Raw genomic sequence first — 16856 nt, 5'->3', positions numbered from 1 at the left:
GGACTACAAACAGACACTGGTGTACTGCCAGCTTCTTCAGCTTCCAATTTATAGGCCTCTACAATTGGCCCTTTTACTACCTTTAGGTGGGTCATTGAATCTAGAGCCACTGACCATATGGCCGGCATATCTCAGTGTTATGACTCTTACTCTACCTATTATGGTCAGGAAAAGGTTAGAGTTGTTGATGGTTCCTATTCTTTGATTTTTGGCAAAGGTAATGTACGTCATTTCTTCTCTCTCTCTTGACTCTTTCTACAAGTTCCTCAGTTTCATACTAATCTCTTATCTGTGAGCCATCTAACCAAATCCTTGAATTGTTCTGCTACTTTCTTTCCGTCTCATTGTGTTTTTCAGGATTTGGTGACAAAGAGGGTAATTGCCAGAGGACGTGAGGAAAAGGGACTCTACCTTCTTGATATAGGACCATCTCTTCTTACTACTGCTCAGTCCTATATATGTGGGCGACTGGGCGTAATGACAACAGTAATGTTGACTCTGTAATGTTGTGACATCAGCGTTTGGGTCACCCTTCTTTTGGTATTATGAGGGCAAAATTACCCCACTTTTTTTCTTCCATTCCTTCTTCCCATGTGTTTAAGTATGAACCCTGTTTATTTGCCAAACATTGTTGTTCTCCTTATCCTTATCATGGTCATAGATTTGATGTTCCTTTACATATTGTGCACTCTGATGTTTGGGGACCCTCTCCCACTACCTCTATGTCTGGCTATCGTTATTTTGTTTCCTTTGTTGATGACTATTCCTGGTCCACTTGGACCTCCTTGATGAAACAAAAAAGTGACGTTTATGATGCCTTTAAAAATTTTTATCATCTCATTTATACCCAGTTTCGTACTCGCATTCAATTGTTCGTTCTGATAAAGGGGGGGAGTATATGTATAGGGGCCTTCAATAGTTTTTTACTGATTATGGCATTATCCATCAAGTTGCTTGTGTTGACACCCCTCAACAGAATGGGGTGGCTGAAAGGAAAAATCGCCATCTGTTGGTAGTCACTAGGAGCCTCCTATTTGGCACACATGTCAAGGGTTTAAGTATCGGTATCGGGTATCGTATCGGTCAGGCGATTTTAAGAGACGTATCGTATCGTATCGGAGATACTCGGAGATACGTATCGATCGGTGCAGAAACGCATGAAAATGATCAAAATACACATGAAAATACACTTTTGGACACAAAAAACAATATAAACAAGCAATTTTTGTCATATATCATGCATATATACTAAGAATTGTGAATAATCAATAACCAGACAAGTGCGGCACTTTGAAATTGTTATAAAAGATTAAAAGATGAAATTCCTTACATGTAGAGTCACTCTATTCCCATGAAGAATGTCAGGGTGGATCAAAGTCATGTCTGTAAGAGTCTTCAACAATAGGAGCGACTAGGATGATGTTGTGTATTGTCCGAACATAAGCACAATACTGGGCCCAGTTAAAATACTGATGGTAGTGACTCTCCCACTCATAGTAGAATCATGTGTACTGCTCTGGAGTGGCTAATGTCACGACAGCACTAGGTTGTGCTTGTGCTTGATTCTCTTCGTATCCATAACTTCCATACCCTACAGAAGCCCCATGTCCATAGCCTAAAGAAGAACCTGATGCATAATGCCCATGGCCTGATGAAGCACCAGAATAATCAGAACTAATGCTAAGTGACTCCATGCCACTCATAAGCACATCACTATCATATGGATTGTGGGAGCGCTTGGCAGACTTGCCCTTATGTGGCTTCCGCGAGTAAATCTTATGGCCAGCAGGCTCAGGACCATGATCCATATCTTGGGTAGTATGTGTGTATCCTGCCTCACATGTGAACTGAACCCCAGCACGATGTTGTGAAGCCTCATGGCCACCACCACTACCTCCAGCACCATGGCCACCACCACCACCACCACCATCATCATCATCATCATCATCATCATCATTGTCATTGTCATCATCGTCATTGTCATCGTCAACGTCATCATCGTCATCGTCATTGTCATCGTCGTCATTGTCATCGTCATCGTCATCATCATCATCCTCATCATCATCATCCTCGTCGTCGTCGTCGTCGTCGTCATCGCATCATCACCCTCATCATCATCATCCTCATCGTCGTCGTCGTCGACGACGAGTCGTCGTCGTCATCGTCCTCGTCCTCGTCCTCGTCCTCATCATCATCAACATGTTGTTGAGTTCCTCCATACGGATGACCTGACCTCGTCCTCCTGACTAAACCTTCTTCAGAGCTACTTTCATTTTCTTCAACATTAGGACAAGGATCTTGTGATGGTGGCTGTGTTGCATCCTCATCCATCTGTTGAATGATGCTCTCTATCACTGGATCAGGTTTGGTTGTTTGGCGATCCTCACTTAATTGATCCATCACCAATGCCTTATCGGTATCTTCTATCCATGCTCTAAATGGATCTTCATCGTCAAGTAGGTGGTTGATGTCGATTTGGTTGACATCTACATCATCTCCTTCTCTTTCCAGCTCTAAATATTTAAGCTTCAGCTTCATGTTGTAATGGACATACACTAGCTTCTCCAACTTTGAATAACTGAGACGATTCCGGGGTTTGGTGTGTATCAACCCGAATGTACTCCAGTTATGTTCGCAGCCACTAGAGGATGCCGTCAGGGATAATACTCGAATTGCAATTCAGGTTAAGTGTGGAGCACTAGTACCCCCATAATTGAGCCACTAATCAGCTGCACAATAATAAATGAAATATTAAAAGACAAAACCTTAAAACAAATTTTAAATGATATAATAAATTAGGTAAACCTAACTTACCTGGGCGTTGTGTGCTCCTAGCATGGATAACCATTCTATCAGCAAAACCACGAGTGGCCTCCCGAAAATACTTAGCCTAGAGAGGTATTAAAAAATATATATATATTAGTTCCACTTCCACCAATCAATCTATTCTTGGTTTCAATCATTTATACAACTAATTTAGCTCTAACCTCATCCATGGCAAGTGTGGCCTTCGCTACATCTGGCTCCATTCTGTTCACAATATTCCTTAGGGCACGCAATAGATCCGGTCTACACCCTATATCATTGGAGTATTGGATATCCGGATTCAAATAATATGCTGCACATGGTTTGTAATGGATGGTTAGAAACCTAGAAATTCTAATAATAAATAAATAAATAGTAACTTACTAACTACTGTGTTTAAAATGAAACCAAAGTCATATACTTATACGATCACCTGCCTGATGAACATCTTGAACCAACATATTTTCCCATCGATCAGATATAATCTTCAAATACTTCTTGTTTAATGTTGGGTTATTCTCATGTATTTTTCTCTTCACACATCCCATGGCCTCTACCATCTTACCCATGGTCTGCTCTTTATCCCCATCAACCTCTCGAAGCAGACAAAAGAGTGGCATCATAACATTATAAAGTCGGCCCATTGCAGCCCAAAACTTTGAGGAGGTGACAAGATCTTGAACAAATCTCCCAATTTCAGACCTTGCATAATTGCTAGTCAACCACTCAGTAGAGGTGAACATCTGTAGCAGCCCATGCTTTCGGGAAATGAAGCTATCAATTGCAATGTAATTTGTTGCAAATTTTGTTGTTGCAAGCCTCACTAAATCCCCTTGTGTGTAACTCCTCATCAATGCCAAAACCCAACTATGGTTGTAAATAAAGTTTGTGATTTTCCTTGCATTACCAACCAAATTTTGGACCTTGGGCAATTCTCCTATGTCCTTGAACATCAAATCTATGCAATGAGCTGCATATGGTGTCCAAAATAGATGTTGCCTCTTTAACATAAGCAACTGACCAGCCTTCTTGAAATTTGCTGCATTGTCAGTTACTACTTGGACAACATTTTCTTCTCCTATGTCCTCCACAACTTCATCCATTAACTTGTACAAGTAGTTGGCATTTTTGATTTCACTAGATGCATTGACCGACTTGTGGAAGATCGTCCTTCCATCACAGTAGATAAGAAAATTGATGATGGATAATCTTGTTGGTCCACTCCATCCATCACACATGATGGTCACTCCATATAGTGGCCACTTCTCCTTGAACCTCTCTACATACTCATGCACCTCTTGGACAATATCATCCAAGTAAGGCCCAGCAATCTCATGAGGTGTGGGTGGCTTAACATTTTTCCCACACCGCTGAATCTCCTTTACCATGGCCTTGAAGTGGGGATCTTTGGCCTTATGTGGTGGAATCATAGAACTGTGGAACCATCTGGAGATTGCTCTGCCTATCCTTTTACTAAGTGTTTTGGGTTGAAAGCTTTCTTCAATCCTCTGTTGGCTAGCATCCCTTGCTCTATAGACATTAGGATCCATGTCTCTGATATCTAGGCTCTTCTTTCTCTTACCCTTACCACTCTTTGTAAACCGGTCAAACATCCCCTTCACACTGGTTGCTCTACTAAGGCCAACAGGCTGCTTACCCTTACTTAGAGATGGACAACAAGAGGAGCCAACACCAATATCTACAGGGCCCTGGCTGGGTCGAGCTGATTGACTTCTAATCAATTGCTCAGCTCTCCATTGTTGCTCTTTTGCTTCATGTCTTGATTGTTTCATCGCCAATGCCAACTCTGGGTCTTCCTCTGCTTCCATATCCGATCCTTCATAATCTTCAAAATCTTCCATCAAATTTTTCACCAATGCATCAACATCATCATGTGCTTGCTTGGATTTTTTTTTGGAATCTCTAAGGTGTTTTTGCATTGCCCTGCTTAACTCTACAGGGCACTTTGTACACTTGGAAACATTTCCATATCTTCCTGCCATGTGCTCTTTTTGCCGAGTTACCCCACCTCCAAGATGTTGGGTGTCACAGAAGTTGCACTGTGTATGCAATCTATTATTGTTTATTTTGGTACAATAAGACCACCCAATGTCTTGTTGTCGCGGCATCGTCCTAAATACCAAACAAAAGTAGATAACTATATAAGATATATATTAAACAATATTCAAATCCACACATCAATAATTTATTATTTATACAAGTATAGACAGACATTATGATGCATGTCATGCATTGCATCATTTCATGTATTTACTACCTAGCAAAGTTGCCCTAAACAATATTTAAACATTTTTATATTTTTTACAACTAGTTACACATTATTTAATTTTTTAAATAATGAAAAAAAATGACATAATGTACTACATATATGAATCTAAGTCTTTGATTCTATTTTAGCCAATTATACATTTGATCAAACTATAATGAGTATAGATGGAAAAATCAGATTTTTTACATTTTTTTAAGTATTTTATAAATTCAGAAAATACCCAAAAAAAAATAAAAATACAGATTTTAGGGTAAATGTATAATCTTCTTGGGATGTCATACATCTATACATAATGTACTCCATATCTTATAAACATTACCATTTGTTTTAAAGTTAAGAAGAAAAAAAAAAAAAATTCATTTAAAGAAGGAATTTTCAGTTTTGCGTAAAAATGGTCAAAGAAACATAGATTTGAAACCAAATCTTTGTAAATGCATACAAAGAATGCAATTTCTATGTTTGTTTAACGTATTCTCTTTGATTCATACAAAAAAACATACCAATAATCAAAGATTAATGCAAAAGATTCAAGTTTTTTTCAAAAAACTTACCTAACCCTTCAAGAACAGCTTTTGAATTCGAATGTGGGCTGTGAGATCCACCAAATGATGTGATTTCAGCTCCTCTAAGTTCGCTTTTGGCAAAGAATTGAAAGCCCTCAAGAAATCTTACCCAAAAAGCAAGTTTAAATGTGTTTTTGGAAGGGTTTCTCAAAGCTGGGAAGAGCTTTTTTCCGCCAGGACTGCTAGAAATCGAGTTTTAGGTGAAAAGAATGAAATGGCCATGTGTTTTTTAAGTTAACGATACGTATCGAGACGTATCGATATGTATCGGTATGTATCGGTCGATACATATCGATACATATCGAGACGACTCGATACATATCGTTTTTTAAATATAATAAAATAATCTTTTTTAAAAACTCTCAGCTGTATCGATACGTATTGATCGTATCGTATCGTATCGTATCGGTACGTCTCGGTCGATACGTCTCGATACAGTCGAGACATTTGCATTTAAAAAAAAAAAGATACGTCTCGGCCTATATCGTATCGACCACGACCGATACCGAGATGTATCGGCCGAGACGATACGATATGGTCCGAGACTTAAATCCTTTACGCATGTTACCAAGACTTTTTGGTCTGCAATCCTTCTTACTGTTTCCTTTTTAATCAATCACATGGCCTCTAAACTTCTTGGCTCCAAATACCCTTTAGACTTGTTGTCTCCTCAGTCTGCTACTTTCTCTCCAAAAAGGTGAAGGCTTGAAGAGTACAGGAAAGAAGACCTGCCAAGAGCCCTATTTAGATCCTCATCGTGAGCTCTACCATCCTCATTCAGGTGATATCCCTTCTCCTCCTGATTTAGGCCTTTCGATCGCTGTTAGAAAAGGAAAGAGAGCTTGTACTAAGCCTATTTCTCAGTTTGTTTCCTATGATGCTCTCTCTCCCACAAGTTTTGCTTTCACTGTTGCTCTTTCTTCTTATTCCATTCCTAAGAATCTCACTGAAGCTATGTCTGACCCAAAGTGGAAGCAAGCCATGTTTAAGGAAAAGATGGCTCTTGAGAAGAATGATACTTGGAAATTAGTAGATCCTCCCAGGGAAAGAGTCCCAGTCGGATGTAGGTGGGTCTATACAATCAAGCATAGGTCTGATGGTGCATTTGAGAGGTACAAGGCAACGTTGATAGCCAAAGGGTATAGTCAAGTGTATGGGATTGATTATCAGGAAACCATTTCCCCTGTAGCTAAACATAATTCTATTCGGGTTCTCTTATCATTGGCAGCCAATAGGGATTGGCCTCTATTCCAGTTGGATGTGAAGAATGTATTCCCCTATGGTGACTTAGAGGAGGAAGTATACATGCAGCCTCCTCTTGGCTTCAAGTTCCCTTCAGCTGAAGGCAAGGTGTGTCCCCTCAAGAAGGCTTTATATGGTTTCAAACAGTCTCCAACAGCATGGTTTGAGAGGTTCAGGCAGGCTATTTTGAAGAATGGATACTCTCAAATTCAAGCTGACCATACTTTATTTACCTGGAGTGGTAATGGTACCATTACAACCCTTATAGTCTATGTTGATGACATTATTGTGACTGTACTTGGCTCAACAGTTTGAGATTAAAGATTTGGGTCCCTTGAAGTATTTTTTGGGAATTGAAGTGTCAAGGTTCAAGAAAGGCATCAACATATGTCAAAGAAAGTTTGTTATTGACTTGTTGAAAGAGACAGGGATGTTGGGCTGCAAACCAGCGAGTTCTCCTATTGAGCAAAATCACAAACTAGGAGAAGATTGTGGTTCCTCTCTTGTTGATGCAGGGAAGTACCAAAGATTAGTGGGGAAACTCATCTACCTATCTATGACTCGCCCAGATATTTCTTATGCAGTGGGAGTTGTGAGTCAGTTTATGCCTGCCCCCAAGAGTGGGCACTTGGATGTTGTATACCATATACTTAAATACTTGAAGTCGTTCCCAGGGAAAGGACTATTGTATACCAAGTATGATCACCTGAGGATAAAGGGCTTTACAGATGCTGATTGGGCTGGATCCATCTCAGATAGCAGATCTACTTCTGGTTATTACACATTTGTCGGTGGTAATTTGGTTACATGGAGAAGCAAGAAACAACCTGTTGTAGCTAGATCTAGTGCAGAGGCAAAATTTAGGGCAATGGCACATGGTGTTTGTGAACTTATATGGCTGAAGCGATTAGTTCAAGAGTTGGGTTTTGCTGCAATGATCCTATACTGCTCTATTGTGACAGCATGGCAGCTATAAACATTGCTCACAATCCGGTACAACACGATAGAACTAAGCACATCGAAGTGGACCGGCATTTCATTAAGGAGAAAATAGACTCTGGTTGCATTTGCACTTCTTTTGTGAAGACAGGTGATCAATTGGTGGACATCTTTACCAAAGGGCTTTCTTTTGGGAATGCATGATACTTATTCTCCAGCTTGAGGGGGAGTGTTAGAGTTTATATGTTGTAAGGGTATTTTAGGGACTAGTTAGTTTACTAGTTGCCTTATATTGCAATTCTCTTTTTTTCCCTTTTACCTCCCTAGGGAGGAGTATGTAATTTGTTCTATTCTCATTAGTAGAGTAATATAGGTGTATGAGAGACATTCTCTCTAACACACAACTTTCCACCGAATTCTCTTTCTCTCCATTTCTTCAGCTTCATCTTCTGCTTCTTCTCTTCTTCTTCTATCTTTTTCTTCTTTCTTACCTTGCATCCATTACCTAAATCTCAATTTTTTTTTTATCATTTTCATGCGTTTCTGCACCGATCGATACGTATCTCCGATGCGGTACAATACGATACGATACTTATCTCCGAAAATCGCCCAATCGATACGATACCCGATACCGATACTTTAAACCTTGTTCTAACCCATAGTTGTCAAGGCGGCAAGGCGACCCATGGCGGTGGAGGGGTTTCTAAGCGCTTAGGTGACAAGGTGCCTGCGTAGGCGACCAAGGCAACCCCAAGTGTTATTTTTTATTTCCCCCCTTTTCTAACATTGTTTACTATGCTACAATATATACCTTATATCGTCAAAAATCAACATTAAGCCACCTCAAGTCATCAAAAATCAACATTAAGCCACATCAAGTCATAAAAAATCAACATTAAATCACATCAAGTCATCAAAAATCAAATATTGAGCTACATCTAGTCACAAAAATAAACGTCGAAATAGAAGACAGCAGAACTGAAGAAGCAAGTTATTGGATGTCTGAAACAATCAAACATACATTTGGTTTATACTAGTCTTAGAAAATATGATCTTATCTATAAGTAATTAAATTGCTCTCGATTTAGAGAAATGTTATTGTTCTCTAAGAAGTTTGACTAGTCAATTGATTTTATTTTTACATGAGACTTTTAGTATTAGGTAGAGCACAAAACCAGCTTTTTATATTGAAGAAGTTATGTTTCGGTCAAATCTTATTTGGTATGTGCAAATGCTGTCAAAGTCGCTCTGAATGAAAATATTTTTTTAGATATCAAAACAAATGAATATTTTACCGTACTTTTGGTTTTTAGCAATGTTTTACCATATTAAGATTTATAGAATTTTTAGATTTGATAAAAACCCCAACATTACAAAGTTGAAAATTTCATCTACCATCGAAAATCCAGTTTTTGTTCTTGAACTGGGGGATTGACTTTTTATCCTTTTAGAATTTGATATTTTAACTAATTTTTTTTGGGATTCAAATAGTGAGTGTTTGCTTATTTATGAATAATATCTTAAGTAAATGATCATTTACTTAAATGATATTTAAATAAGTGCCAGTGCCGAGTTCGATACCAATAAAACCAGTGCAAGGCACCTTGCAATAAGGCGATTGTCGCCTAGACCCCTACAAAACCGCCTGGATGCCTAGGCGGCACCTAAGCGACGCCTTGACAACTATGTGCTAACCTTGACTGCCCCAGCCCAAGGTCCCCAGTAACAACAGTTGCCAGTGCCGCAACACCTACTTATGAAATTTCAAATTAGCCCGGAATTTGGGTGCATTTTGGACGTGGGAATAACAGGATTAGTCCTCCAACTTGTAGCAGAATCTGGGCACAAAACAGAGCCGCAGGGGTGCAACAATCTTCCTCTTGGTCGTGTGCTTCCTGAAATCGTGGGGTGTCTCTATGGACAGTTACAATTATATAGACTCAAAGGCTGAGTCAAAAATAGAAAGAAATAAAATAGCAGTCTCCTATAAGGCTGAGACTGGCTTTACAAGTAATAAACTGAAATAGAAAGTCTGACTTTGAAAAATATCTAAAATTAAAAACTAAGAAATAGAAACTCTAATTGTGCAAGGTTTCTAAAATAGAAACTCAAAAATTACTATTGAAATAGAAACTAAACTACTCCTAAATTCCCACACAAAGCTTCCATGCAATCTGATCTTGGGCCCCACAAGATCTTCTACGAATATTCCCACCAAGTCAAATATGGGGCTGTGACACTGTTCACATGAACAGTGTTTTGACCTCTTCTTCTTCATCTTTTGATCTACATCACCTTCATGTTGAATCACCATTCCTCCCCTACTAAGTAAGATCAACCACATCACTGTACCCTCCACTCATCCCCACTAAGTGAGGTACACCGTAACCTCTCATTCCTCCTCCCCCACTAAGTGAGGTATATTATGACCTCTCACTCCTTCCCCCGCTAAGTGAGGTACCATAATCAATCTCATACTCTTCCACTCCTCCCCCCACTAAGTGAGGTACACCAATTCCGTTATGTACACTGACTCCTTTCCATCACTAAGTGAAGTATTCCACGCACATAATTCACACAGACAAACACATACATTTCGCATTTTACTACAATTTACCATACATACAACACATTGTTAATCACCATCACTCAATTTTTCCAATGTCACAACTTTTCACAAATTCGAAGTCACACGTATGCAACAAAAATCATAGTCCCACATCGGCTACCATTACATTCCTCCTCATCACACGGAGTTATGTATTTCACAAAAATGATAATCACTGTCCTCTCAACACAACAATTCGATAAACACGGATTCACACAATAAAAATCGCATCCATCTAATAACTCACGTATTTATAATTTCAATCATTCCATCATCACTTTTAATTAAACGTGGTACCACCCAATTTGGGGAGAACTCTCAAGGTAGAATCCACTCAAGAATTATGAAACCCAAGATAGATGATCCACAAATGAACATTCGGGGTTTTTCAACCTGCTCGTTACCTGTAGTCAAATAACCACCAAACGTGTGTTACAATATTTAATTAAGTCAAAGATCTCGTTTCCATTGGGTCCAGCCTGCCAAAACAGGCAAAATATGCAAACAGAGGTGATTCTGGCTCGCGGATCACAATTGGGCTCCCCATCGACCGGAAGACACTGTTGATTAAAGCCTGTGCAGATATAAAGATTCCATTTACAACCGGCGCCGCCGGCTGGCCAAACGGGTCGCCGGATGATTTTTCCGGGTCGCCAGTTGATGCCCAAAACCTGCTTGGGAGCAGTTCGGCTGGGGGAGTTTGGGGGGTTTTTCATGGGGTTTTTATTGCAAACCCTCATGCACGATATTTCCACACCTTATACACTAAATCAACCATACAAACATGCTTTAGAACATGAATCATGTAATGAAAACTCCAATCTAACCTTCAACCTAAGGATTTCACCTTGTGTTGATCTCACTACCAAACCCTACCGGGAGTCCCACATCCCTTCTTATTTCTTTCGAAAGCAAGACTAGAATGAGGTACGTTGACCACTAAGTTACTCCACACAAACATTAAACTCACCATCTAACACCTAGGTCAGAAATCAATTGAGTTCTAGGGCATTTTACCTCTTAGATCTCCTTCAAACTTGGAATGGTTGAAGGTGTGTGGCTCGGTTCACTCCCTATGGCAGCAAAACATGTTTTCCCTCTCAAATCTTGACCTACTACGCCCTCCATCTCTCCATGATTCTTCACTTGCAAGTGTGGTTCGTTTTCCTTCCTCTTCTTCCCCTTTTCCTCTCCTTCTCTTTTCTTCTAAATGACTAGGTGAATAATCCTAGTCTAACCCAACTCAACCCCATTTATGAATCTCCTATTGAGCCATGTTGAACCAACCCATGCTTCAACCCCTGACTTAATGTAAACCCAACTAAATCCCCTATACATATATCTCTAGTGAACCACATTTGGCCCAAATGACTAAACTCGTTAATGTAGAAGGGGTTCAATTATGAACCACTCTACAGGAGGATCATTAATTGTTGCAGCAGATCATCAATAATGGAGCAAATTAGAATTAGAAGGTAACAAATACTAGGTAATCAAACCAGCAGTTTGGTGTCGAACTTGGATTGAATGGAGCAGGCAGTGAAGGAAAACTTTTGCTGGAAATCAAAGCCAATTCCAATGGCTAGGTCGAGAGATACGAGGCTGACACCAAAATAGAAAGTTAAGCCCTGCAGGCCAAACCAGCCAGCAAGTTGAACTCAAATCTGGATCGAGTGGAGGCTTTGAAGGGATGAAACTTTGCTGCAAGTTTGGTTCAATTCTGATGGACAGAAGTGGAGATATGAGTTGAAGATAAAAATAGAAGTTTGGTGCTGTAGAACAATCCAGCCAATAGAAGGGCCTGCAACAGGGATCAAGTGGAGTGTCTGCTGGTGTGATTCAGCTCTCCAAACCTCAACTTATTCTGATGGAGCGTGGTGAAGATATGGGATTCAGAAGTTGCAGCAAAACATCAACTTGCAGGAGCAGCAGCAGCCTTCAATGGACTGGTAGCAGTCTTTGGAATCAATTGAGGATGTATTCTGATCGTCATGTTGAGTTCCTAATGAATTATTGCAGTCACAAACAGAAGCAGCAATGGAGATCGAGTAGGGGTAGGAGAAGAAGATATAAGAAGAAGGGGTAGGGGAATGGCTATCTCAGCTTGGGTCTCTCACCCACAGCTATCCCCGCTGTTGAACAAGTGTTTTACTCCCATAATCGAGTGCAAAAATCCCTCAAAACTTCATTCATTATTCTCTGTCAATCAATTACAATATTCATCCACAAAAAAAAAAAATTAATAATAATTGCAATAGCTGCCTTTATATAGACTGAGGCTGGGCTAACGAAATAGAAATTAAAACTTAGCATCTGTTTGGAAAATAGAAACTAATGAAAGTAGTAACTAATGGGAATAGGAACTGAACGAAATTAGAAACTACTAAAGGCTTTATAACTCAGCCTTCTAAACATGCAAAGGTAACCAAATTAGATAAATTAGAAACTACCTAATATAAACTGAAAATTGAAACCAAACTATGGCAGCATTAGGATAGAAGCTTTCTCCACTTGATGGGCCCACAAAATGTTCTAAAAAACATCCCCACACAAGGCAAATATGGGCTGACACTGTTCACATGAACAGTGTTTTGCCTCTTTTTCTTGGCCCTTCTAGAAGATCTGCTGGCTGGCTCGATCTGCTCCAGTTCCGTTCCATTCCATCTGGAGCTGGTTCGATGGGCCTTGGTTCTTCTTCTTCTGGTCAGTCGTGGGATCTACATCACTCATGAACCAACCCACATGTTACATTTTATCACCAATCTCATGGCCATACTATATGATACTTCAATTAAACTTTTCTAGTAACAAGACCCATGAAGTAAATAATTAAATATTATAATACCTTGCATAATAATAATTTATGTCGTAGGTCATGATCAAATTTATGAAAATGCTATTTTCAAAATTAACATATTAATCATCTCATTAGGGACAAAACATTAATGTACAGCCATTAATGGGTGAAATTATCATAATGGTCATAATGACTTGGGGTATTACATTTACTAACTGGTAGCAGAACTAACCATTAGATGGGCCCTAACTTCTGGTTGATGGATGGTCTCCAACAATGGAAGAACTCCTCAAAAGCTCACAAGGATCTGTGCGGTAGATAGAAAGATATGAAGGATAGAATGCTGCTGCAACAGAACTTCAAAACAGGGTACCACAGGGTATGTGGGTGGTTGGGATGACTCCAACAACAGTAGTTTTTACCAACAACAACTCCACCATTATAACACAGCATGGCAGTGATCACAGCCCCAAAGATAGGTATTGGACAGCTTCAATAGTGCCAAGGGTTGCAGGAAAATAAAGTAGAAACAAGGGGAAGAAGGAGATATGACCAAGGCCTCTCACCTATGGCCTTGGTCAGTCTCTCACCAACCGATAGGGCATTCCACCCACACTACTGTCTCTCACAGCAAACAAGGGCTCAAAGCCAATATTCATTAATCGCCAAAACTGTAGGGGATGCTCTAAGCCCCCCTTACAATATAAAGGGTAGTATACTACCTCTAGAAGGAAAGTAATAAAAATAGAAACTACTAAAATAGGTCCATATATGTAGTAGTGAAACCTTGTACGTCAAGCAACTTGAAAAAAATGAAAACAACTTAGGTAGTAACTACCCTATTACTACCAAGTAATGAAAATAGAAACTAATTACTTGCAGCAACCACTATCTAACGAAATAGAAACTTCAATATATAGCCCGTGATCTGGGTTGAGTGAACCAGAAAACATCCAAACCCATGGGCTTGGCCTGAACCAAAGTCCAGTTGAGGAACCATTGGCCTAAGTATGGGACTGGTTCTTCTTATGCCCGCGGCTGTACTGTTTGTGGAGCAGTTTCTCTACATCACTTACTGCTTGTATAGAAAAGCCTCGCAACAAATTGGAGGTTTTGAACATACCAATTAATATTCTCCACCCTCTCTAATTCCAATATCAAGCCAAACATAGTATAGCAGAACCGAAGATAAAGCCCATGAAAAGTGAATGTTTCTGACATGAATTTAATAATATTTTATAACCTCATTGCCATATGCATTTTTGTAGTTTATTTATGCAATCATGATCAGTCATGTAGAAATCAGGTCTTGGGATGTTTCTGGTTGGAGGCCTAACACTTCGATTTTTATTACCTGGAAACTTGATTTGGGACTAATAGAAACTTGCAGGATATGCTCGGGAATTGGAAAATGAAAGCTAATGCACCTGGCGAGCATCTTTTTTTAGCAATTTCTGTTCAACACCCAGAGCTTGGTGACTACTTCACAGCTACTTTGACTGCAAAAAGAGTGGCATCCACATCTGAAGGGTTAATATTCTTCTGGTTGATGCCTCAGAAGGTTGCAGTGTGGATATACTGGCAGGTTTGTTGTTGAGAACTAAGATATCCTGATCTCTAGTTTCAAATGTTTCAAGTCAACGAAGTAGATGGCAAATGTATATTAGGAATAAATTCAGGAAACTTATAGGCATGGTTTCAATGTAGTAGAATTTATGTTAATATACTTTTTAAAGAATGACTACCTCTAATTTGCTTTCTTTTTTTGGAAATCATTTTAGGCCCTTAAGCTGTGGTGGAAAAATGTTCCCTTCGTACAGCATCCAAGGTACTTCAACTCGAAATACAGGGAAGAAGCTTCAATGCGTGACAGGAAACTGCAATGCCCTCAGGTTCTTGGAAAAGGAGAGGATAGCTGTGCTCAGTTTGAGAGCAGTTATTCGGCTTGTTCGGATGGCATAAATAGCAGAGATCGTTGGTGTGTGTGGAGAGATGCTCGATGGCCATGGTCCTGAACATTTGTGAGTCCATGTGTAAATTATTTCACTCTGTCCTATTTTAAGATCCTTCAAAATATTTCCTTCTTCGTGTTTCAATAAGAATTCCTTGTGTAACTGTATGTGTTTGAAGAAGAGCTGAAAATAAAAGAATGGGCAAGAGATCACTGCCAAGCTGCGTGGTCCCTGCACCAGTGCAGGGGCTAATGAGAGTGTGTGCAGGAGCATCAACATGGATGGGATTTTTTATTTCACGGAGGGCAGAGCGGTAATTTTGCGTGCTTCTGTGTCTGGCCGCAAACTCCACACAATCTGGCAGGGATCTCTTCCCTAAAAGAAAAACAACGAGGATAGATTAGTAGTCTAAAGTAAAGAAACTGCAAAGGGTGTCATAGTCAACTTCCAATTTCAACCTTTGGTACAGCACAAATGATCCCCCCCCCCTCCTCTTTCTGGAATGAATGCTACAAGATGAAATCTTGTTATACAGTGTCAAAGTTATCCAGGTAAGAAATTTCCACAAAGGGAAGATGGAATTCTTTTGTTGGGTTGAATAAGTATTATAACAACTACCATTATGTGAAATTCTAATAATTTCTATGCACTTTTGTGTGGATGAATCCTGGATTTAGGGTTTGATAGGATTTGATACCTGTATCAATGTGACAACATGTTTGTTTAATTAGGTATCTGCAAGATGGGAGAGGGTTGTTCATAACGCCAGTATGTGGAAGAATCTGCACGCCACACCAATGACAGTACAAAGGATGGTATCATCCCCATGGGGCCTACATGAGCAAGAACAGGAGTGTGTCAGTGTAAGCCCCAATTCTCATTATGTTACAGGAATCACAGGCTTCCTTTTCTCCTACAAGATTCATGAAAACCATACTTCACATTAAATTTAAAAACAAAATAAAAATTCACATTTTATCAGGTCATTCAATTGTTTCAGGCAACAGATGATTGTATATTCTATACTGACTTTTGAGTTACAATAAATCAAATTTGAATTTGTATGAATGAGGTGGAATTACGGTGGCAATGTCTAACCTGGCCTCCATGTTCTCACACACACACACACACTGTTCCAGCCTGCATATAGTCCATTACAATATATGTTCTATATTGTATTAGGGAATAAGAAGCACATGATGCCAGAATGCAGATTGCACTCTGTCCCTTTTCACGTATGAGGTGTGGAGCGCACATTGACATAGTCTCTCCTTATCTGATCCATGTGGGCTTCATGTGGATGATACCATTCTCTGCACTACCATTAGTGTGGCATGTAGATTCATCCTTACACTGGTGTCGTGGGGAACCTTTTCCATTATATAAATATCCTATAGTTGTATGCATATTGGAAGTGCTTAGTTTAATGTGAACGATGAAATTATAAATAGGCAATGTATGAAATAAGATTGCGGGATACAACCATAATAGTTGTATTATCTCCTAACTATTTAATTGAATTTCTAATATAGTTATATAAAAATAGGGAAAAAGAATGCTAATTGGTCGTGTGGTTCTTGTTCCCAGACACAAGACCAGTGAAGGGCTTCCCGACTAAAGGGACTAGTCACACCAAGGCTTTGCACATTACTGTGGATTG

General features: G+C 39.5%; 1 protein-coding gene across 1 annotated transcript in view; it reads left to right on the top strand.

Moving 5' to 3' along the window:
• The window catches only part of LOC122641025, a 30733-nt gene extending 14855 nt beyond the window's left edge, over positions 1-15878 (top strand). Inside the window, exons 4-6 of the mRNA XM_043834340.1 lie at positions 14635-14829; positions 15026-15361; positions 15581-15878. Of these exons, the coding sequence (XP_043690275.1) occupies positions 14635-14829; positions 15026-15259 (429 nt within the window). The 3' untranslated portion in view covers positions 15260-15361; positions 15581-15878. The remainder of the gene's footprint in view (positions 1-14634; positions 14830-15025; positions 15362-15580) is intronic.
• Positions 15879-16856: the final 978 nt, after the last annotated feature.

This window comes from Telopea speciosissima, chromosome 9 (assembly GCF_018873765.1).
Source record: "Telopea speciosissima isolate NSW1024214 ecotype Mountain lineage chromosome 9, Tspe_v1, whole genome shotgun sequence".
NCBI classification, from domain to species: domain Eukaryota; kingdom Viridiplantae; phylum Streptophyta; class Magnoliopsida; order Proteales; family Proteaceae; genus Telopea; species Telopea speciosissima.
The sequence above is the reverse complement of the archived record's forward strand: the minus strand, read 5'-3'. Positions and strand labels throughout refer to the sequence as shown.